The following is a 25024-nucleotide window of genomic DNA, read 5'->3' as shown; positions in this document are numbered from 1 at the left end:
AATTTGTTGATTTAAATTTACTTGTTCTTTATTTTAAATATTGTATTTGTTCCCGTTTTGTTTTTTTACTTTAAAATAAGATATGTGCAGTGTGCATAGGGATTTGTTCATAGTTTTTTTTATAGTCCGGTCCTCCAACGGTCTGAGGGACAGTGAACTGGCCCCCTGTGTAAAAAGTTTGGGGACCCCTGGTTCAGAGTGTGCCGGAGGCTTCAGGCCTGGCCTCAGTTTACCTCACCACTAGCCCAGACACGGGGTTGTCTGCCTTCTCCCCACGCCCAGCCTGGAGAGACAAGAGGCAGTGTGTGAAGTACATGGTACTTCAAGCATTCTCACAGAAGGGACATCAGGAGACAACAGCTGTCACATCTGCTCCTGGACACAGTTCAGAAGCAGCCTCTTGCGATGACAGGTGTCAGACCAGGGCAGAAATCCCATTGTCGTAGGAGGGAATGCTGTGCCTTAGCCCTGTGAGGGTAGTGTGTGCCCGGGCTGTGCTCTACACAGTTCTCTAATTAGTCCTTACAAGTTCTGTCTGAGATAAATGAGGACCAAGAGCACCGAACAGAGGCTGTTTTAAGCTGTCTGCTAAGGCAGCTGTTGGTGCAAGAAGTTTCCCCATGATCAAGTGAGCATAGCGGACCTTACAAATGACGGGTCAAGGATTGCCAGGTTGGCAGAACCTTGGAAGTAGAACAAGTTTTCAAGCAGAAGGCCTCCTAGGCTAGCCTCTTACCCAGAGCTTCAGAGGCAGGCAGCAGCCTGAGCTCACAGAGCTGCAGCCCCACTGGCTGGCAAGGGGCATTTCCACCCATTGTAAGAAAAGCTCTTTCTCTCATGGTGCCCTTGTTGCACATCTGATGTGTCTCCATCATTGCATTATGATTTCGGCTCATAAGATGATATAAACAAACCGGAATCATGATGAAAGACTCCAATGCTGTCATCTGGAGGCTGCTGGGGTAGTCAATCAATAGCAAGTATTATGATTATTGTTATTGTTCTTAACAGTGCTGAGAAGATGGCCAGAGGATATAATGTATAGCTCAGTTTTTCTTTTGAAAAAAGAAAAAAGATCTTGTCTCATTCTTTGCTTTTTAAAATCTGTATCATCTTGTGTTTCTTTCTTTTCGGGGGGGGGGGGATTTTCCCGAAGCTGGAAACGGGGCGGCAGACAGACTCCCGCATGCGCCCGACTGGGATCCACCCGGCATGCCCACCAGGGGGCGATGCTCTGCCCATCTTGGGGCGTCGCTCTGCCGCAATCAGAGTCATTCTAGTGCCTGAGGCAGAGGCCACAGAGCCATCCTCAGCACCCGGGCCATCTTTGCTCCAGTGGAGCCTTGGCTGCAGGAGTGGAAGAGAGAGAGAGAGAGAGAGAGAGAGGAAGGAGAGGGGGAGGGGTGGAGAAGCAGATGGGTGCTTCTCTTGTGTGCCCTGGCCAGGAATCAAACCTGAGACTCCTGCACACCAGGCCGACGCTCTACCACTGAGCCAACCGGCCAGGGCTTGTGTTTCTTTTTTTCCTGCCATGAGTCCTCACTCACAGGTTGTGCAGTCACTGAGCCCACTATGTTCTTTTTTTTTTTTTTTTGTATTTTTCTGAAGCTGGAAACGGGGAGAGACAGTCAGACAGACTCCCGCATGCGCCCGACCGGGATCCACCCGGCACGCCCACCAGGGGGCAATGCTCTGCCCACCAGGGGGCGATGCTCTGCCCCTCCGGGCCGTAGCTCTGTTGCAACCAGAGCCACTCCAGCGCCTGGGGCAGAGGCCAAGGAGCCATCCCCAGCGCCCGAGCCAACTTTACTCCAATGGAGCCTCGCTGTGGGAGGGGAAGAGAGAGACAGAGAGGAAGGGGGGGGGTGGAGAAGCAGATGGGCGCTTCTCCTGTGTGCCCTGGTCGGGAATCGAACCCGGGACTTCTGCACGCCAGGCCAACGCTCTACCACCGAGCCAACCGGCCAGGGCCTGAGCTCACTATGTTCTAACAAGCCTGTCCCCCTGGGTCTGCACCCTGCTTTTGTGAAAGCTAAATAAGTCAGGGATCCAGGCTGGTAGCCATGCTGGTCCCGGAATCCCCTTTAGGCTGCTCCCGGTGTCTGTATGTAGAATTATCTCGAACCCACAAAACCTATAATAAGAACTTGGAGTGTGGAAAGGACTGACTCCTAGCTTGGCCTCTACCTACCTCAGATTCACTGACATTCCACTCTGAGCTGGTTTCCTCGGCCACCAGTTGGGAAAGGTCACTGAGCAGAATATTCCAAGTCCCTAGAAAAAAATTGGGGAGTGGCATGCAATAAACATAAACCCTGTCATTGAAAAATTAGCATCTTGCAAGAAAGGTTCAGATTCAAAGTCATAAGTATGTGCATGTTTATTGAAAACCTGCCATGTCCGTGTTTCGTTTCAAGTGTCATTTCGTTTCTGTATGACGTTTTGTGTAGATGGATGATCCCCATTTTACAGTCGAGGAAGCTGAGTCGCCCCAAGGTTAAATAAATCCCCTGAGGTTGCTTGGTTGGTAAATGGCATTGGCCAAGTTGTAATTATCCCCTGTGTTCCTTTGGAGATTGTTTCCTTATCCTACACACGCATTTTCAGTATCAGAACATTGAACGTTTAAATATTCAGCAAAGCCACCCTGGTTTGAAAGGGAATAGCTTTTTAAATTAGCCTGAATCTGAACTGAAATTTGTCCATACCTGAGCCGTACAGGTTAGTTAAAAATCTGGATTTCTCACAAAGAGGCTTTATTTTCCTACCTTTTTTTACCCAGAAAGGTTTAGTGAGTCCTTGGGGTGTGGGAGCATCACTCCGATCCAATGTGGTCCGTGGATCTGAGCTGTGGCCTCCAGCCTTGTTCAATGAATCAAGCTCTTTCAACAACATCCCTGAAGTTTGTTTCCTCACGAAGGTTTGAGTGCAGCCAGGAGGCTCCAAGTCTAGGCATTTGGAAAAGAAAACAGGGCCAAATCATTTTTCAAACCGCATCTTTGACTTGCTATGTCTGCTCTATAAAAAGTATATTGCTTGAGGCAGAAAGGGACAGTGAGGTCTGGGGGTGAGTGCCAGCACTGGGAAAACAAAAGGGGACATTATGGAAGGTGTGCATTCCTGGGGCTTCCCTCCTAGAACTTGCTTCTGGCAGAGGGAGCTCTCGGTAGGGGAGTTGGAGAGAATCACAATGGGCCTCTCTATCTGCTAGGCTCACATTGCTAAATGGTTTGGTGCTTAAACGCCTTGCATTTTTGGAAGACTCCAAGGGTATTTCCTAATTCCGGGGCTAGAGGCTCAGCCCGAGACAGCCGTTCCACTGAGATGCTGCCTAATGGCTGCCTTGCGCCTAAGCTGTCACAAGCCGCTCAAAGGGAGCGGAGCTGCAGTGATGTCTCTGTGAGTCCTGAGCCCCCCCTGCACCTTCCCTCCGAAGTGCTTCCTGTCTACTAGACCCGGGGCTGAGATCCCCATCCTGTCTCCAGGATGCTAGATAAGAGTTGGCCCTACTTTGTTGGGAAAAGGCAGAGGCAAAAAGAAGGCCAACAAGTCTGCCTTATTAAGTCAGAAGTCTGACGTCACGGGAGAAAATCTCACTCTCTTGTGTGGAGGCCTCGTCCACGGCATTCCTATAACAAGGGCAAAGCCACAGACAGACATGTGTTGTGGCTGCACACACACAAGTATGTTGTAGATCTAAGTCAAACAAACACTCCATCCCTAAGGTACTCACCCACATGGAGGTCTGCCAGGCGACCGGAAGTCTGCACATCAGGGTGGAAAGGAGGAAGTGACTGCAATTTAAACTTCATAAGACTCAATCTGTAATTTTTATCTGTATATGTTATGTAGTTATATAGTTCTACAATAGAAACGTTACACTAAAACCAGAACAAGACTTGATGGGACATCAGTTCCCTTTCAGTTCCTATTTTTGGCGACCTCAAGCAGTTTGCAGCCTGTCTCCCAGCCAAGGTTTCCAGACCTGCAGGGGGCTGGGTCACTTCCAAGGCCCTTTCTAGCCCTGTGTGCTCCTGACCACAGCTGCCGGCCGTGTGGGTGCTCCTTGCACACCCTGGACTCTGATGAACGTGGATTTGAGGAGGTAGAGTGGGTGCCGTTGCAGGGCAGGGCTGGGCTCCCAATGATACGCCAGGAGTCTAAATGGCATCTGACAGGAATACAGGCTCAGACGCCAAAGCGATATGCCCAGTGAATAGACTGATGGGGCTGGACAGTGGGCAAAGCTGGTTGAAATGACAGCACCTGCACTTCACATGGGAGAGGAGAAGGAGAGCGCAGAACTGGAGGGAGCTCCTGGACGGCAGTCTGCCTTCTCTCCCTGCGGCTCTTACGTCCCCCCATCTATGTGAGGAGAGAGCTATTTAGGGAGCCCAGCAGTTGGAGGCAGTGGGCAGAGAAGAGAATATTAATTTCAGTTAGGAGGGCTGTGTCATTCTGGCAAGTTCGGAAGCTGTCAGCAAAGTGAATCACCTGGTATGGAGCGAAACTATTTCTGCTGTCTTGGAGACAGGACCCATTGGAAGAGGACTTTGGGCCTATTCCAGGAGCTGTCCAAGGGAGATGTCACCAACGCGACATGCTCAGGGCCTGATTGGCAGGCCCGTGTTGGTGTCTGTGATTGTGTCACATGTATGTGTGCATTGTCAGGCACATATGTTCACATAAACATGCTCCCTCCAGATGTATAGATGTCTGTGTGTCTACTCAACACTGATGTGTGGCCCATGTGTGTGAAATCCTCAGCCCCCGTGAGCCGGAGTGGCTGCAGGGGGCTGCTCACAATGACTGCCGCGGGGCTACTCTCGTGGCAGACCCACAGAGCAGGGTGGAGACCAGAGCCCGGGGGCACGTGGGAAACCAGGAGACCCTCCTGAAAGGAAGAAGGCGTATCCTAAGCCTTTCATTTTCCTCTCAATGCTTATGGAGTCTCTTCCACGGGCTGAGACATCCAACCAAGAAACATTAAAATTGAATAAATAAAAAATAACAGCCCACACCATAAGTGACAATCTTTATGATAATCTCCCGATTAAGACATTTTTTCATTCACATGTTGCAGCATTGTTGCAACCCTTCAGAAAGCCACTGCCTTGTCATCGGCTTTGACAGATTCTGGCTTGACCCATGCAGATTAGGGATCGCAGAGGGAAGTCGGATCCTTCCATAGGTCCCAGAAATACCGGGCCCTGAGCATCCGTGTGTGTTGTGAATCCATGTGTGCTCACCTTGGCCGAGACTTGGTGCCTTTATGTGAGATCATGAGTCACTTTGTCTCCTTCACACCTTCTCCAAGTTGTGTGAGGACAATGTTTTGCACTCCCACAAGAGAAGCAGGCTTCTGTGTGTTCTTTGGAATCTGCCAGCCGCCCACTTTTCTGTGTAATGCAAGGCAGAAGCCTGAGAGCCTTCTAGAGTCGGATGAGTTTCTCTTTAACCCAGAGTAGTGGGTTCCTTCTGACCCCACAGAAAGAGCAACACCACCCCGTGTTCAGGAAGGGCTGGCTCAGAACATAATCAACTGTCCAAATGATGTGGAGATATTTGCCCAAAATCTATGTACTCTAGTTGACCAGTGTCATCTGGTTAGATTTAATCATCTAAATAAAAATTAAAAAAAATAAATACAAAGAGAGAAGAGACAGCTGTGGTGTGTCAGGAGGGTGGAGGTGTGGGGAGAAACACTCTGCCCCAGGGCATTCTGCCCCGTGGGAACTGGAACCTGAGAGGCTCTAGTCACTGGCTTTCAGCACCTTCCATTGCACTGCAGGGCAGGGCTGGGAGTGAGCTCCAAGGACTTGAGTGCAAGAAATGGGGTTTGGGGGTTTAAGGCAGGCACTCAAGGCCAGGGCAGGGCTGCTGTTTTCTTCTCTTCACATTCTCTCCCCTTACACTGCTGACGGCCGGGCAGGACCAGGATGCAGCCATGCGGAAGGGCAGAACCTAGCCAGAGCGCCAAGACTCTGAACTCTGCCCCTCGCGTACTGTCTCCAGACCCGTGCCCTTCAAACTGTTATGCCCCTAAAAAAGGATTAAAAAAATGATGACTGCTCCTTGCATGTCTTAAGTAGCCATCTAAAATTTTCAAGATAATTTTAAACAGTTGCCAATGAGGCCATTTTCAGAATATTGTAAATATTGACATTAAAACATGCATTATTTCTTTAATGTATCTTATGAACTTTACCAGAAAATTTGATGCACCGTCTATTAAACATACGAACAAGTTCTTAAGTGGTTTTACATAGTTTATTTTTCTTCCTGAATTTATATTTTCTTTCCAGTTACCCTACCAAATTTTCTCCTTGTGTATTATATTTTTATGCATGAAAGCCTTTTATTGGTCACTCTATCATAATTTAATGTGACAAAAATATGTATGAAGACTTAAATTTAATCTTTAATGTCCAATGACCATAAGTTTCTAGATGGTAAGAGCTTTTGGATTGAGTTATCATTACAATTATTAGTAATACACAGAAGTAGGCAGTGAATCAAAATTGTGTGTGTATATGACAACTTTTGATAAATATGGAAGATTAGAAGCATAATATTTCTGGAAATGCATCTCTTATGTATTGCAATACCTCATGCATTCATTAATAAATATTATTTATTGCTAAAGTAAGAAAGGTTCAGGATCGATTCTATTTCTCTTTTTCATTTTTATAAATATAAGAAATGAGAACTGTTTTTCACAGTAAACAACGGCTGGGAGAGGAAGGCACTTTGTTATTGCAACATAACTACGTTCTGCAGACTATCGTCTAGCTCGTTGCCTACGATCACATCTTGGTCTTTTACCAAAATTTCTTTTCAATATCCTCTCAGCTGATAATTCTTTTAGATCTGTCCCATTCCGTTTGAAAAGGGCTGGAAACTACACAACTCGCAAGAGGATTTATTTCCCAGCCACTAGAGACATTTATTTTCAGCAACTGTACCAGTATTTCAATGCAGTGTATTTGTAGGTTTTCTTCCCTAAAATTTAAAATGAGTGAGAGATTTGTCTTTCTGTTTGAGAGTGGCAGGTAGGGATGTGTGTGTGTGTGTGTGTGTGTGTGCGCGCGCGCGTGCACATGTGTGCATTTGCACACCTATGGGCATATAGTGTGCATGTGTGTGTGTGTGTGCATACACAGGCAATTGAGAAAGAAGATTGCCGGACCACAGAGGATTCTCAGCTCAGTTTTAGGAAAAATACCAAACAACATAGATATGAGTTGTTACCTTTTATCTAAGAAAGTAAGAAAAATTAGTATAATCCTCATTTGTTTATGTTAATAACAATAGAAGAATAAACTGAAACAGACAAAAAAGCAGGTTTCCTGCAGGGGAAGGAGGAGAACAGGAAAGTGAACAGATGTGGTATCAGACAGCTTTCATGTACCTGGTTGTCTGGTTTAGACTTGGAAACCATGTCACAGTTTTTAAAACACAATAGAGCAACATCAAATCAGATGGGAGAAGAAAAAGCCAGCCATTCTTTTTTTTTTTTTTTTTTTTTTTTTTTTTTGTATTTTTCTAAAGTTGGAAATAGGGGGGCAGACAGACTCCCGCATGCACCCAACTGGGATCCACCCAGCACGCCCACCAGGGGGCGGTGCTCTGCCCATCTGGGACATTGCTCTATTGCAACCAAGGCCATTCTAGCGCCTGAGGCAGAGGCCACAGATCCATCCTCAGCGCCCGGGCAAACTTTGCTCCAGTGGAGCCTCAGCTGCGGGAGGGGAAGAGAGAGGCAGAGAGTAAGGAGAGGGGGAGGGGTGGAGAAGCAGATGGGTGCTTCTCCTGTGTGCCCTGGCCGGAAATCGAACCCGGGACTCCTGCATGCCAGGCCGATGCTCTACCACTGAGCCAACTGGCCAGGGCTAAGCACATCCATTCTTAAAAATAAAAAGCAAAATGAAACTAATAAACCTAACTGTCTATTGAGTTGGTGACTTCACCACACAGAAGGGAACTGTTTCAAGTGACTGAAACGTAGCAATGTTCTGTATCCTAGTAGGTATATCCTCAGGGTGAAAAGAACTGCAGAGATTCTAGACAGCCTTCAGAAACCACAGTTAGTAACTATATTTGAGCTGTTATTTTGAAATAGATAACATTTACTAAGATAAAGCAAAGAAGTAATGCTACTAATGGAAGACTACAGATTTTTAGTATAAGGAAAATGCAGGCCCTGGCCAGTTGGCTCAGTGATAGAGCATTTGCCTGGCATGTGGATGTCCTAGGTTCAATTCCTGGTTAGGGCACACAGTACAGGCGCCCATCTGCTTCTTCACCCCTCCCCCTCTTGCTTCTCTCTCTCTCTCTGTCTCTTTTTCCCTATGGCAGCCATGGCTCAATTGGAGCAAGTTGGCCCCAGGCCCTTTGGATGGCTTCACAGCCTCCACTTTAGGCACTACGAAGAGCTTGGTTGCTGAGCAACGGAGCAATGCCCCAGATGGGCAGAGCATCTTCCCCTAGTGGGCTTGCTGGATGGATCCTGGTTGGGACACATGCAGGAGTCTGTCTCTGCCTACTCTCCTCTCACAGAATAAAAAGAAAAGAAAAGAAAAATTCAGGTATAAAATGAAAGCAAATCACACACATACACACGAGTTGATAATGCATCTCCCAACCAACCAAACCAAAATAAAGCTCTCAGAGCTCACCTTTGGAGGATGCTAGGGAATGAATCCACTATTCTGAGAACTGGTAAATAGAGGGAGAGAACCAAGCATTTCTTGTATAAGCTGTTACAAAAATAACCAAGGAGTAAATGAGGGAAGTTTTAATTTATTAACAATTTCCAGCTAACCTATGCAGAGGGAATGCTAGAATTAGAATGTCATCCTTTGGCTGCCACTATGAAATAACAGTTCTGGGCAGTGACCATCAGTGGCTGCTAATACCATTAGATTAAAGGGAACTTTATAGGGGACAATCAGGCTGACAACACGGAATCCACAAGAATAGAGGTTCTGGAAGCTGTCATCGAAGGTAGTGTGATCCTGTGATCTCCAAGGACTTATTTTATTTCTAGGATCACTTCTTGGACTCTTTCCCTTATTCTTCTATGTTTGCTGTTTCGAGGTTCAGCCATCAGATACTCAGTGCCCCTCATCGAGAGCCTGGATCATTGGCTGATATTTCTCAGGCCGGGCCTGCGCCAGTTACCTCATCTTCCTCTGTGAAATGGGATAACAGGGCATTCGATCATGTAGGATGGGAGAAGGGATGATGTGAGGAGAGTATGTACCGTCCTGTGGCGCTCCTCTGTGTGTATTAATTAGTATTATCCATAGTAAGACTATTATTTCAGCTTATTGCTTATCTGCTGCCTCGATTTTACCATGAGGATATTTGTCAATAATTTTTACCATGTGAGGATTTGACCACAACCTTTCTCAGACTGGTGTCTCTAATGTGGGAAAAGGATGTAGGTAGTTGTGGAGGAAAGTCAAGGTAGTCTAGATGCATCTTTATCAGAAATGTGGAAAAATCTAGGACATTAGGTTTATTTATTTATTTTAGATTGTTATTCATTTTAAAGGGGGGAGGAATAGCAGGAGGCATCAACTCCCATATGTGCCCTGACCAGGCAAACCCAGGGTTTCAAACCAGCGATCTCAACATTCCAGGTCGACGCTTTATCCACTGCGCCACCACAGGCCAGGCGACATTAGCACAGAAGCACGGGAGGACACACCCAGTGCAGAGCTGTTGCACTTGATGAGTCCGCTTTTGCTTGTACCGATGCTCAGGGCTTCTCACATACATCATTGCACTTTAGGCCGGCCGGTGGCTTCATGCCTGTGTTGAAGATGAGGAAATTGAAAGTCACAGACATTAAGTACTTGTCAAAAGTCACATCAGAACCAAATGCTTCTGACTTCCAATTAATTGCTCTTTTTGTTAAATCACTGGCCCCTTGAAATAGTTTATTCTTCTGGAAGAATGCCATACATACATCACCCGCATTGGTGGTGCTGTCCAGTGAAAGTCTTGATAAATTCTTGGTGGGGAGAATTTATAGCCAATTAATACCCTTCCGATGCTTGTCTGCCCAAACACTTGAGCTCCTCGAAGTCTACAGAAGCATGCTTGAATTTCTCTCTCTTTGTAAAATTGAAGATATCTTATTTTGGGTCATGTATAAAATTATCACATTGGGTAAATACCACAATCAATTGGGAGGAATTCATTATTAAAATTTTTTTTCAAGAGAAATGTTCCTAAATTCCTGACTTCTATTTTTTTTAAATCAAGTACCATAAAACATTCTACTAGATTCAATATCAAACATAACTTTCTTTAAGGAAAAAAAATCTTTTGACATAGAACTTAAATAAATTAGGCCTACTGTTTTCTCTTTCTTCATATGTTTATTTTTTCCTTTTATTGTTTTTAAATTTTCAGATGTGATGCATGATTAAGATAATGTTTCCAATAGCACAGAAATATATACCATAAAAGGTGGAACTTCCTCTTTGATCAGGGTTCATCATCACTCCCCTCTGTAGAAGAAATCACTGGTTTAATGTAATGCTGTCTTTCTTTACCTTTTTCTATTCACTTAGAGAGTCATGCATTATTGCCCTATAATATATTTGCTTATGTATGCATATTTAAATTTTTTTATTGATTGATGATTTTAGAAAGAGAGAAAGGGAAAGGGAGAGAGAGACAGACAGACAGACAGACAGGAACATCAATTTGTTCCTGTGAGTGCCCGGACTGGGGATTGAACCAGCAACCTCTGTGCTCAGACTAAAACTCTATCAACTGACCTGTCTAGCCAGGGCAGTGTATGCATATTTTTATGTGGGTGAGATGCTAATATATATTTTGAATGTTTTGAGTTTTTGTTTAACATATCCTAGGCATATTTCCTATCATCACACAGAACTCTACTCTAATTCCTTGTAACTACAGCATCTACATTTAGTGATAAACAAATTGTTGCCCTTGGAAACAATGAAATGAACATCTCCAGCCACATATTTTGGCTTACAGGAGAAAGTATTTTTCTCAGACTCCTAGGAAGGAAATAAAAAGCCACTTACATCCTGAATGTGGATAGATTCTGCCCAACTTCCCTCAGCAAAAGCTGCCTTAATCTTTTTTTTTTTTTCCTTCTTTTTTTTTTTTTTTCTTCATTTTTCTGAAGCTGGAAACAGGGAGAGACAGTCAGACAGACTCCCGCATGCGCCCGACCGGGATCCACCCGGCACGCCCACCAGGGGCGACGCTCTGCCCACCAGGGGGCGACGCTCTGCCCATCCTGGGCGTCGCCATGTTGCGACCAGAGCCACTCTAGCGCCTGGGGCAGAGGCCACAGAGCCATCCCCAGCGCCCGGGCCATCTTTGCTCCAATGGAGCCTCGGCTGCGGGGGGGAAGAGAGAGACAGAGAGGCCCGGGCCATCTTTGCTCCAATGGAGCCTCGGCTGCGGGAGGGGAAGAGAGAGACAGAGAGGAAAGCGCGGCGGAGGGGTGGAGAAGCAAATGGGCGCTTCTCCTGTGTGCCCTGGCCGGGAATCGAACCCGGGTCCTCTGCACGCTAGGCCGATGCTCTACCGCTGAGCCACCGGCCAGGGCAAGCTGCCTTAATCTTAACCGTGGCATTTGAGAGTGACTCTTTCCTCATACCCTCTCAAGCACCAGATAGCATCAGCCTTTTCAATTTTTCTCACATGACATTAAAAAAATGTGTCTCTTCGTTGTTTTGATTGGCATTTCTTCATGCGTCTGTGGCCATTTGTAGCTTTTTTGTGGATCATCTCTTCCTCTTCATTCATTTTTCTATTGGGCCACTTTCTTAAACTAATTTAAAGGATTGCTCTATAATAATGGATTTTAATTCTCTGTCTGTTATATATATTGGAAATATTTTCTCTGTCACATGTCTTTTAACTATGTTTATTTTGTATTTTGCCATGCCAAAAAAGTATTTACTTTTACAAGTTGTATCTTGAAGTCCTTCTTTATGGCTTCTTGAACATGTGTCTTATTTAGGAAGGTCTTCCTCTCCTAAAGTTATACAAATACTTTTCTAAGTTTTCTTCTAATATTATTATTGTTTTGTTTTTTATGTTTAGCTCTTTAATCCATCTGGAAATGATTTTTGTATATGGTGTGAGGTAGGTATCTAAGTGTACTTTTTAAATGAATAGTTCATTGTCCCAATGCTTTGCTTACTAATCCATCATTTCATATATTTAATTCTAATATTTATACATGGGTCTGTTTCTAGACTCTGTTTGGTCCATCAATCAACAAAATTTGTTTATTCCTTTGCCAGTAGCACAGTGTGTTCATTGCTGTAGTTTGATAATGTGTTTTGCTATCTGATAAAGCAATTATCCCTTTTTGTACTATTTCAAATGTATCTTAGTTTTTATTAAGTATTTACTCTTCTAGATGAGCTTTGATATCATTGTGTCAATTTTCATACATCATCCTTTGGGGTTTTTATCTGGATTGGGTTGAATTTTAGAATTAATACAAGTGAGGAATGAGAGGTTTATTACACAGAGTCTCCCTACCCAAGGAAAAGACATAACTTTCTAATTATTTAGATCTTCTTTGATGTTTTTCAACACTTTTCTTTACTAGACCTTCTATATATTCCTTTTTTTCTGCTAAGATTTAAGTCTAGGGATTTTTAAATGTTTTGTTGCTGTTGTACAAACCATTTTGTTTCCCACTGAACTTTGAAGTCCTTGCTACTGGTGTGTGAGAATAGTTTGACTTTTGTATGTTCATTTTACATCTGGGGAAGTTATTAAACCAGATAATTGTTCTAATTGCTTTTTAGTTAATTGTCTCGAGTAGTCTTGTCACATGCAAACAATGGCAAGGTTGACTCTTCCTTTTTAATATTCTGCCTTGTTTTAATTCTTACTCTATCACATTGGCCAGGACCCCAACTAAACAGTGTTGCATGAAATCAGTGATAAAAGATACTTCTATGCTTATAATGTTTTATCAGTAATTATGATCTTTAGTGTGTCAAAAAGAAAGTTGCCTTCTATTAATAATGAATTAGAACTTTGAATCAGGAAAGAGTGTTGGAAATTTTGGACACCTTTTAAAAGGGTAGTTTTTCTTCTTTTATTTAGTAAATTAAACAGATTTTTAAAGACTGAGGCATATTTTTCATTTCTAGTATAAAAATGATAAGATGATATTTTACTCAGGTTTTGAGACTATATGCATAACAGAGATAGTTTTACACATATATACACAAAATACCTATATGTGTATTCATTTGGCTATTTTCTAAGCTTGACTGATTTTGTCAGCAGAGACACTCAAACCACAGAATGTAGCTTGGAGCAGTTTTTTTGTTACTTTTTGTTTTTGTTTGGTAAAGAATAAATAAGATGAAAAACTTTATCATAACTTGTCCATAAAACCATCTGGCCCTTGTATTTTTTCATGTATAGATTTTTTCACTATAATTATAATTATTTTTGAATTTAAGGTTTTACCTTTTTTAACTTTTAAAAGTAATATTTCATTTTCAGTTATTGTCTTTACCAAATAGGTTTTTTTAATTGAGCAAAGAGAACCTTTTAAAAATTATGCTGTTTTCATTTCTATGTTATTTTATTTGGTACATATGTGTTTTTTACTTGTACTTTATATTGCTTACTTTTCACTTGAATTTCAGATTTCTTTTAAGATATAACAGTGTGATCAGTCTTCATACATGTTTTTTAAATAATTGACAATAATATGCAACTTTTTAGGGAGGCTGAAAACACAACACTCACATCTAACAGTTAAAACTTATTATTTGTATTTTTAAAAATGTTATCTTCATTCATGTTGTCCTCTTGATCTGTCAATTTGTGAAAGAAGTGTTTTACTTTCTCATCATAATTGTAGCTGTGTCAATTCCCTTTTATTTATAGCTTGTTTTACTCTTTATAGTTTTATGTTGCTATCTTAATCAGAGCATAAAAGTTTATAGTTATCATAATGGTGAATTTTGTCAGCTTCAAATATAATATAAATCACTTTGTAGCCATATAGTTCTTGGCATCCTGAAATTTTTTCATATATATATTCAATTTCACTATATTAACCATTTAATATATAATATAATGTATATTAGATATTCTATATTTAACAAATTCACTTTTCCTTTCATTGTTTGTCATATTTTTACATTCTTTTATTTCTAATATTTTGATTTTGTTAGCTATGTCTTTTATAAAGAACATGCCTTTTTTCTTATTTAAGGGATAGTATTTTTACTTACTATCGATAGTGATATTTAATTTTTTCATTTTGTGCTTTCTATTCACCATTATCCTACTCTTTTTGTAGTCATCTCGGTATTAGTTAGAGGTTTTTGGTTCTATTTTCCTAGAGCTGATTTGGAAGATAGATATACTATTTCTATTCTTCTAGAAGCTACTTTAAAATTCTAGCAAGCTCATCTAAATTTAAGCTGTTATAATCAACAACTGATGACTGTGGGTTCCCTTTCCCTCCCTTCTAAAGACAAGTCTTTATCAGGCTTTTAATTATTTCTCTACCTAATTTTCTGTGCACTTATTGTCGAAATTATCTAGAAGTTTCATTCCAAATAAGTATTGCTAATAGTGGCAATGGTAATGCTATTAGCATTATTAGCATTATTATTTACTTTATGTCTCTATTTTATGGAAGCCTTTATTAGCAATTGTACCACATTTTACTACCAAATTAGCAGCAATTATTCAGATTTAAATTGCATTTTTGTGGCTTATTTGCTTTGCACTGTGTGCTATATCTCAAATCATTGTATATTCCAACTTCTTTTTCCTGCCTTTCTGTACATCCTCGATCAGTTTTTGCTCCTTCATTTTCTGAAAGGCTGTGAGTGGTCAAGCTTCTGAGTTGTTGCTTGTCTGAAAGAAACATCATCATTTGTCCTTACACTTGATACAGAGCTATCTTGATTATAAAATCCTAGGGCAAAAACAACTGCAAATCCATATCATCGTTTATCTTCTAAAACACTTCAAGCGGATAAGGCAAACACAATTTCTCTTTTTAGAAGATTGCCCATTTCCCCATAAGTCATTCTTTCTTAAATGCTCATTATTAGTAGTATTCCTCTGACTGGTCTACCACAGCAATGTGAGCTCATCAGGAATTTGTGGAGAGTGCTTCCTATCAGCAGTAATCAAGTTTTCTAACAGCCAATCCCAGGTATTAGCCAGAAGTTTCACTCCCACCTCCCAAGGCTGCATTCACTAGTGATGCAGTTAGCTCCTGAGCTCTGAAACATCCTGTGAATTTTACGTCCCTTAGGCTAATGCCACTCACCTGCTGGGCCATGAGGAGTCCCCTAATGTCTTTTTCAGGGAGGGATACCTGAATGGGAATCACACCCTCTTGCCCTTGGCTCTCAGATCTGTAGACACTCCCATGGCTGCTGTCTTCCTCAAGCTGTTTGAAGAGTTTCTCCTTACTGGCCTTGGAGATCTTACTGAGAACCGCTGCACATTCTCTTTTGGTCCACCGGATTTCTTATTAGCACGTGGTTTTCCATACTTTTGGAACTTCCCTGTCCCGTTCACTGCAAACACAGAGTTCTAAGCTGTGGTGAGAAAATCAGGTTTGTCATATAGAAGCAGAAGCCACAGTCTTACAGGTTAGCTGCACCTGGGCCATATTGTGCCTTGACCACCTTGGCCACCTGGGTCGAGGAGGCTAACCCAAGGTCTGAAAATACTCTGATACCCGATGGCCTCGCTCACTGATTGTGCTGACTTTCTTCTGGGCTTCCCCTCGAGGTTAGCTTCCCTGTGGCACCCAATCCCGACACCTTCTCTCCTCCTGAAATTACCTGGTGATCTTCCTTTACACTCAGTGCCGAGGAACTCCCCTTCCGTTAGGTGTTTTCTCTCATTGCTCCTTCAGCTGCCTCCGCTGTTGTAGCTCTCTTACCCCACTGTCCCTGCTGGCCTCTGGTACAAGCTGCATTAAGTGGTGTCTGAGTTAGAATAAAATGCATCAGGAGTGTATCTCCATATGAAGAGTATAGGTAGATGGGACTGGTTCTGGCCATCTAGTCACTCTCTGTGTGCCCCTGTCTTGACCCCTGTTAGGTTGGAGGACACACCATGCTCCCCATACGTTGGATGCCCCCCGAAAGCATCATGTACCGGAAGTTCACTACGGAGAGTGACGTGTGGAGCTTCGGGGTGATCCTTTGGGAGATCTTCACCTATGGAAAGCAGCCTTGGTTCCAGCTCTCAAACACAGAGGTACAGGGGCAGAGGCGGGCCTCAGTTTGGGGGAAGGCTGATGAGAGATGTCTCAGGCCAGGCTTTAGACGTAGTGTACAAACCGGGAGGTTGGAGCCAACAGAGCAGACGTAGGCATGGGGTGGGGGGAGAGCTTCTTAGTAGGAAAAAATGACAGCTGTAGGCAATGAGGTCTAATTGTCAAGAGAGCGTGAAATCAGATGTCGCAGTTGAGACGCGAGTCACTGTTCTGTTTGCTGCACTTAAACATCACTAAGCAAGAAAAGGATGACAGAGAACAACTATGAGTTTTTCAGTTGTATCCTCTTGTGGGAACATCTACTACTTCATATGCCTAAAATATCTGCATCCCCAAAGGATCTAGGCATGCCAGGCCTGGGGATGTGCGGGACCAGGAGTTAGGGAGGCACAGTTCACATTATGGATAGAGCTCTCTATGGACTCCCAGGAATAAAATAAATTATAATGGTAACCATAACAATAACAAACACTGTGTGTATAATTTTAATTGACACTAATAATAAAAAAATACTCTTCAAATTTTAATAATACAATAGCTAATTCTTAGTGCCAGGCACTTCTCTAAGCATGCTGGCTACATCGACTCAGAACCTTTCACACAAACACCTATTGGGATTCAGGACAAAGGAAGGAAGGGGAATTGCTTGGGGTCCCGAGACGGACTGGTGGGGTCTCAGGGCTTCTAGAATGTGGAGGAGGCTCAGGCTATAGCCATGGGACTCCTTTGCCTCCAAACCTAGTCAAGATGGTTCTAGTTCCGTCTGGACCAGAGTCGTGTCAACCCAGGGATTCCATGCAGTTTTAGACAGTGAGGGGCGTGGTCTCCCAATTCAGCAGACCAATGCAAGATGGAGTTGATTTTTATGGTCTTCTGTTCTCCAAAAAAAAAAAAACCGAGAACACAAGGGGCTTTTCATATTGGAATCATATCTGAACATTCAAGAAATTATCTTTCTTCTTGGAAGTTATGTTCATCTTTCTTTCCTGTGCCCTGACCACTTAATTATGTGAATTTCAAAGACAAAAGAAAGCATTTATTTGAATCTGTGATATTTCACCATTTGCAAGCTGAATAAGTCCTGATCAATTTCCTAAAATAGGACAAAACATTTCATGACCTTTAAAAAAATGAAAAGTATATGTCAGAACCCATTTGTTATGGTGTTTTAGAAATTGCTATTGTTTTCCTGGGGGTGGGATTGGTGGTAAGCACGCATGTGTGTGTGCACATGCGTGTACGCTTATGCACACATACTTGCACAGACGTGCACCCTGAGCACACAGCTCGAGTAGTTTGGTGGCCTCGTAAAGACAGGGTCTGGGTGGAGGGTGCAACCGGCAGCAGGTATCCTGGGCGCCCAGGCTGGTTCCCTGGAGCTAACCAAGTGTCCGTGGTCATTTCTGGCACTGCTTGGAAAGGCATCCGCCTTAAAGGTCGGTGTCCTACTGCGGCCACCTCTCCCTCCCCACCCACTGCAGCAGCCAAGCACTGGAAGTCACTGGCAGTCATGTTTCCCATGGACATTGACAACCTCAACGGCCCCACGTTGGAGGGGACCTTACTGAGTGCACTGGTCTTGGCATTAGTGGCTACCGCTGCACTTGGAACTAGATCCCTTTGCCTGGGGGTGGAGGTAATGGTGGTGGAAACAGGGCTCTAATGAGAAAAGGGGACACAAGCCGCTAGAGACCTATCGAGCCATCACAGCCTCCTGGTAAATGTGACTGGGAAGGTGGTGCACGATGGCTCGACCAGCCACCCCAGGGCCAGAGTGTCTGTGGCCGATGCCCCGCAGGCGCTGGTCTGGCCGGCACTGGTCCAGCCACACGTGCTTTGCTTTGTCTAACTCTGCTTCATGGCTTTCCCTTCAGTCTGTTGGGTCACCTGGTCCCTTTTCTTGTTCTCATTTTGTCCCTGCAACACTCCTAGCAGGTGGTCAAAGCAGACATTTGATCCCCATCTTACGGGTGAGGACGCTGAGATCCTGTGAGGTTGACTAGATTGGCACTGGGCACCCAGCAGGGCACTGGGAGTTCACAGCTAGTCCTTGTGTCAAGGACGTTAAAAAAAACGGCCCACAGCGGTAGAGCGTCGGCCTAGCGTGCGGAGGACCCGGGTTCGATTCCCGGCCAGGGCACATAGGAGAAGCGCCCATTTGCTTCTCCACCCCTCCGCCGCGCTTTCCTCACTGTCTCTCTCTTCCCCTCCCGCAGCCAAGGCTCCATTGGAGCAAAGATGGCCCGGGCGCTGGGCATGGCTCTGTGGCCTCTGCCTCAGGCGCTAGAGTGGCTCTGGTCGCAATATGGCGACGCCCAGGATGGGCAGAGCATCGCCCCCTGGGGGGCAGAGCACCGCCCCTGGTGGGCGTGCCGGGTGGATCCCGGTCGGGCGCATGCGGGAGTCTGTCTGACTGTCTCTCCCTGTTTCCAGCTTCAGAAAAAACAAAACAAACAAACAAAAAAAAACGGCCCAGATGGTTTGGTGCAGAGAGCCAATGAAGGAGCCCGTGTCATTGCTTAGAGGCACACGTGGTGCTGTGCACAGAGGCTGGGGCAGAGGGGAGCCCCCCAGGAAGTGAGACCTCAGGGAGGATGGCCGTGGAGGGGCTGGACGGTGCAAAGCTTCGTCAAGGGGCTTTCAGAGTCATGCGGGCTCATAGACAGGGAAGGGCAGGTCATAGGCCAGGCCACCTCCACATGGAAAGTGAAGGTGGCCCAGCATCGGGTGAGTGTCAGGAGTAGAGAGGAGGAATGAGTCAGAGGAGGAGGGTAGTGGGAGTCTGGGAAGGTCCAGCGGGAGGAGCAGTGCCCAGGGCAGCAGTGGGCACTGCCAGCCAGTGCAGGTCACTGTCCTTGTTACCTGCACACATGGGACACACGAGAAACTGCGCGCTGTCTCCAGCCCCACCCTCTGCCTGTGCAGCGGGAACCAGCCGGACTCTGTCTCCCCAGCGAAGCTGCGGCCTCCCGCTGGGGCCCAGGCCAAGCTCTGATGTAACGAGCTCATTCTCCTCGCTCTTTCAGGTCATCGAGTGCATCACCCAAGGCCGGGTTTTGGAACGGCCCCGAGTCTGCCCCAAAGAGGTGTACGACGTCATGCTGGGGTGCTGGCAGAGGGAGCCACAGCAGCGATTAAACATCAAGGAGATCTACAAAATCCTCCACGCTTTGGGGAAGGCCACCCCCATCTACCTGGACATCCTCGGCTAGCGGTGGCTGGTGGTCGTGGATTCCCCCTCTGCTGCCTCCTCTCTCCTGGCCTCACACCCCCCGTCCACCTCAGAACTCCTTCCGTCCACCTTGACTGAAGTGAACATCTTCATATAAATTCAAGTGCCTGCTACACATACAACACTGAAAAAAAGAAAGAAAGAAAAAATCCTGTAAGGCAGTTTGGCGTATATATATATATATATATATATTTATATATCTAACTATCTATCTATCTATATCTGCAGAGAGATACTTTCTCTAACACAGAGAGAAGCTGCTGATACAGAAACCACAAGACTGGAACAACTTGGAAAAATATTAAGTGTTATGAACACACATGAAAATTCCTTTTGACTGAAGCTATGGCCTGGACTTCCTCAGCTCTCGCTTTCCTGAGCGGAAGACCATGACGCTGCAGAGTGTTCACGTGGGGCCAGGAGTCACCTGCCCGGGTGGGTGGGCAGGTCGCGTCAACCGTGTTCAGCGAGGAAATCACGGGGGACCAGGGGCCTCATGCCTCCCCTGACCATTGTCTCCATGCCTTCCCTGTTCCAGAGAAATCCGTCCACGTCAAGACAGTTTTCTAACCTGTCCATTCCAGAAAGTGTCATCCTGATGCTTTTACCTGTAGGTGGGCCTACAGGTAAACACTAGACAAAGGAGCAGCAATGAAACACGAGGACACAACAACAGCGACCGCCTGTGTCTGTTAACGCACGCCAGCTCCTTGTGGCATGTGAGCTGTGTTGTCTGTCCTTGGAACAGCAAGGGCTGGACTGAGAGGACTGAGCGGACCACAGAAGAGCAGGCTGCAGCCTCGACCTGTCTCCAGGCTCTGCCTCATCTCATCGCTGGGAGCTCCCCCCACCGCCAAGCCTTCTAGCAGAGGTGGGGCAGGGAACGCACTGTATTGTCTGCACGTGTGGACACAAGGTCTCAACAGCAGGAGACTGAGCCCTTGTAGGCCCTTATGAGATATGCCCTGGGTCCTCTGCTTCTCATTCTGCTTCCCGGAGAGCCTAGCCCCATTCCCGAGCCCGGCCTGAGTCCGGGGTGAAACCACTGTGGCGGAGGGAGCAGGGTGCCAGGCTGGCGGGTGGTGCTTGCTTCAGGGACCGGAGGCGGAGAATCTCTCTGGCACCTGCATCCGGCCCCTTGGCATTCTCCCCACGTCTCCAGCCCCTGGAAGGATTGATGCATCTGCCTTTGAGCTGCTGTGAAAGTACAGGGGCTGAGAAATCTCATCTGGGGGCGGGGCCGCGCTTCTCCAGATCCGCGCAGTGCTGCGCAGTGCAGGGCCAGGGCCGCAGGCTCGGCATCTCAATGAGGAGCCCTGACCAGGGGCTGAAGGAAGCGTGTGGGCCGGCGCCAGCGCCCTCTGCCTTCCCGGCTGCTGCTGTCCAGGGCTGACTGCGACGGTCTGGGCCTCCCCGCCCCAAGCACAGCTCCAAGAGGCGGGTGTTCCAGCCCCACAGAGCCTTCTGCCCCCGCCACCGGGGAGGCCAGGCCACGCCCCTCACCCCAAGCACAGAGCCACCTACCAGACTGCTCTTTGTCCCTCGGAACCTCCTGGAGGCCTCTAACTCGCACTCTGCCCACCCGCTTAAGGGACTGTCGTGGTCCTGGACATCCTGGTGACCCGCAGGATGGGCCTCACCACCTGGGGTTCAGGACTGAATTCTCTGTTTGTGGTTTTGCTTCTTTTTTTAAACCAACACACGTTTTTATTCGAACAGAAAAGAGCTGTGCTCTGACTGTAAGGCTGGGTGGGCTTCAGGGATCAGCGAGGCCATCAGATGGACTGGGGGTGCTGGAGCTGGGTGGGCATGGGCGGGGGGTCCCTCTGTGCTGGGTGCCCAGCCTGGAGGAGCTGTGAGCAGAACTCTGCATCGACCACCTCAAGGAGTCTCGCGCTGTTTTGCATCTCCATCTTTCCCCCGGAGCCCCCAAGGCTGTTAGTGCTGGACTGAATGATCCTGTCTGGTTTTGAGAAGCGTGATTAAGGGAAAGGTGTTTCTGGAGGAAGTCCTCTGAGGAGCCAGGGCCAGTGTCTTCCGGTTAGCTGTGGGGCTCCAGGGCTCCCGTTGTGGTGGTACCCTCCTCAGGGCGGACCCTGCGTGGCCTCTGTCTTTGGGCTGTGTCTTTCCAGAACCTTGTGGTCACTGAAGGACTGGGAAACAGGGTCAGGTGGGAAGGGGTTGGGGGCTGGTGGGCAACTGGGAGTGAGGAATGTGTGAGGGTTTGCTTAAAGGCAGTGAGTCACGTGGCCTGCTGGAAGAAAGTGGTTCCTTGGGAAACAAGGAGTACCCTGCAGGGGCCGAGGTAGTCAGCTTGCCCTCCTCCCAATCCCAGGGGCCCCTGTGTGGTCCTGGGGCTGTGCCGGAGGAAAAGGCTGGCAAGCAAAGGGAGCAGAGAGGGAGGACCTTATTCTTACTGCTCTTGCCGGACCCCCTGTGTAGACTCTACTTTACACGTTGACTTATTAACCTCGGCAAGTAAAAACATAAAAGGTTTTTGGATAGTGAAGGAGGTGGAGAACAGTGCTATGAAAATTTTTTTTGATGCTTTAATGTATCACACTAGAGGGAAGATTATACTGTGGGGCTCTGGAGAGGGAGTGGAGTGGAATAGTTCTCCTATACTGAGACAGGACCTCTAAGGCTCATTGTACCATGACTCAGTTTCCCCACCTGCAGAGGAGAGGGTGTACTTGCTGATCTCCGGCCCCGCAGACCTTTGAAATTCTTAGGTTCTAAGCGCACTGAGTCATGGTGTCCTTTTTCTCAGTACCGTGTGGAGCACCGGATAGCCCTCCGAAGGCCTTCCATGGGTGGGGGGCGTTTGCCTCTGAGGGTTCACAGGCTGGGGCAGGGGTGGATTCCAGGAGGACACTCCTCTCTTCCTTTGCACCTTTGTCACAGCAACTCAGAGGCCGGAAGTGTCGGAGGCTCCTTTAGGCCCAGAGGGAGTATTCGGTCTCCTTCCTCCTCCTTTTCGCACACCTGAAAAGCACTGGTAAAGGTTTACTCATTTATTTCTAAAGCACTAAATGTAGCTGAGTCTTGAAATGATATCCTTTCGGCCAATGTGGTCACACCAGTCCCCTCCATCCCAACATCTGCATCCTAAGCGGCATACCAGAGTGACTATGAGGGCGTGGCCAGATGTGAGCTCCATCTGGATGGTTGCTGGATGCCCCAGGTCACCCAGGCTGATGTCCCTGCCATGCCGTCCCCAACCCCTGCCCTGGTCCCTTTCTGGACTGAGCACGAGTGACTTGCTGTTGGACGCTCACCTTGGAGTAGGGTGCTGTGAGGAAGGGTCATCCCAGTTCTGTATCTTGGACTTGAACCACATGTTGCCCACTAATTACTTACCTGTCGTTGGAGTGGATTTTGATGGTCCCTAAGCCCCATTTAGTTGGAAAACCAAGGACTCGGTGCTCCCTGTCCTCAGCAGGATCATGCACAAGTCACCCCTGGAGCACAGGGTCCTTGGCCCCTCCTTTCTCCTCTGGTGATGCTCACTTTGCAGACTACACTAGTGCAAATATATTTGGTGCTAAATACTACAGAAACCAACACCAACGGGAGAGCTGAAGAACAGTTTCTGGGTCTGCAGGAGACTCGACTCAGAAGCAGAAGCAAGGCTGCTGTGCCAGGAGAGCAGCTGCTCAGGAAGTTAGGTGAGCTGTGGGGGTGGGGGGGGGACCGTCAGAATCCCGGCTTTCCTCTTAGTGACCCAGGTGACCTTGGCCAAGTCAGCTAAGCTCTCAGATGACCAGACTTTTCTCTGAGACACTTAAGAGGTTGTACTAGACATTCTTAGAGTCCCTTTTAGTTAAAAAAAAATATCTATGTTCTGGTCCCATTTTTTTCAATTTGTTAGAAATAAGAGAGAGGAAAAAAAACACGTTGTTAGAAATAAGAAAAAATGAATGATCGGTAAGGAGAGGAGGAGAAGAAGTTACCAATGGCAGGAAATTGATCATAGAAGGCAAATGAGGAAGGCTCCGTGACTGTTCGGTTTGAGGGATGTTGGTGTGGAGAGCCAGGCAGATATGCCAGGGACCCCAGCAGACTGCTTGGCTGGCTGATTGGCTCCAGAACGTCCTTGTCCTATTCCATTCAACACCAACACACCCAATGTGGGCAGACACCATTCCTAGATATGGGGACAGGCCTGCCCCCCTCTCAGGCAGTCTGGACCCTGGGTCTGAAGCCAAGAAATGTTTACCTTTACCTGCTATTGTGAAGAGCTCTTGGAAAGAGGGCAGTGTCTGAAGTTGTAGACTAGTCACCATCGTTTTTGTTTTGTTTTGTTTTGTTTTTTGCTCAGGAATAACAAATGGCTTCTCGGCCCCATTTTTCCAAAGCAGAAGGCAGCCCCATTATCTTGACGTGAGGTGGTGTTATTGCAATGGACAGTGTTGAGGTTTGAGGTCTTCCCTCACTTTGCTGAGAGTTGGGAACAAAGGAACACCTGATAGATGTTTGTTGAATGAACCCACGTGCCAGCGGCCTGGAGAGCTGCCTGCAGGTGCCCCTGGGTCGTCTGCTGCAGCTTTGGTTGAGAGCCACCTGCTGGAATACCCCGAGGCAGTTGCCTTAGAGCGAACTGGCCCTTGAACCCAGACCTTGGTGCCCTGGCCGCTATATTTTTGGTTCCTGGAGCTTCAACCTTTTCTTTGATACCAAATACTTTTTTTTCCCAACACCTAATAGGTTTTAAGAAAGAAAAAAAAATCCAAGTTTTTGTATCATTATTATGATCTCAGTATAAGCCTCAGGAAATGTTTTGGGTTTGCTTACCATCACTGGGTGCCCTCCTCAGGAGAGTGCAGACCTGTATACACTGTACACTTGTGGCCGTGTATTTCATCAGAATGGCTTCAGGGAAGGTCTGCCTGGAGCCCTCAGGTCAGTTCCGTAAGGCTTGGTCTGCTCGAACCTGGGCTTACTCGGGGATGAGACGTCCAGAGATGGCCTGGCCTCAGAGATGCTCAAAAGGGTACAGATGGGAAATCTGTCATCTTGTAAACTTGGATCACTCAGTACTCCCCAAATTAAATTATGCCGATGATGGCTTTCTGAGCATCTGAAATTCACTCTTCCTGGCTGTCTGATAGACCACAGTGGAGCCGTTTCCACCACATCCCGTCCCGTTCATGGGTTGGCATGTCCTTCGCCAGTGCTGCAGGGGGAACCAGGCCCTCGCAGGGATGGGGCGGGGAGAATGTGAGATGCTGACAACTGCTTGCTGTTTCTGACTGTGGAGGATGTGGTGAACACCTGTGTGTCACTGTATTGGGTAGTGGGACTTTTGCTGTGAGCATAGCTGTTCCCCCCTAAGGACCTCCATCTTGGTTTCTGACAGAGCCTGTTTCCCTGGTGCCTTATGTAGCATTGGTTCCTTAATGCCTACACCAGATCCACACTTTACAAGAGACGTCTCTGCCCCACATCTTAGTGAGCAAGCATAAACAACTTTCTATTTCACAAGGAGAGCCATGCAG

The 25024-nt window shown here is 46.4% G+C and overlaps 1 protein-coding gene across 2 annotated transcripts in view; it reads left to right on the top strand.

The window, feature by feature from the left end:
• The window catches only part of NTRK3 (neurotrophic receptor tyrosine kinase 3), a 344195-nt gene extending 324329 nt beyond the window's left edge, over positions 1-19866 (top strand). Inside the window, exons 17-19 of one of the 2 annotated variants that reach the window (XM_066239555.1) lie at positions 12106-12147; positions 16117-16275; positions 19321-19866. In XM_066239555.1, the coding sequence (XP_066095652.1) occupies positions 12106-12147; positions 16117-16275; positions 19321-19506 (387 nt within the window). In that variant the 3' untranslated portion in view covers positions 19507-19866. The remainder of the gene's footprint in view (positions 1-12105; positions 12148-16116; positions 16276-19320) is intronic. The other variant, XM_066239552.1, reaches the window with a different exon arrangement.
• The last annotated feature ends 5158 nt before the right edge of the window (positions 19867-25024 follow it).

The sequence above is a fragment of the Saccopteryx bilineata genome, chromosome 7 (assembly GCF_036850765.1).
Source record: "Saccopteryx bilineata isolate mSacBil1 chromosome 7, mSacBil1_pri_phased_curated, whole genome shotgun sequence".
Lineage (NCBI taxonomy): Eukaryota > Metazoa > Chordata > Mammalia > Chiroptera > Emballonuridae > Saccopteryx > Saccopteryx bilineata.
The sequence above is the reverse complement of the archived record's forward strand: the minus strand, read 5'-3'. Positions and strand labels throughout refer to the sequence as shown.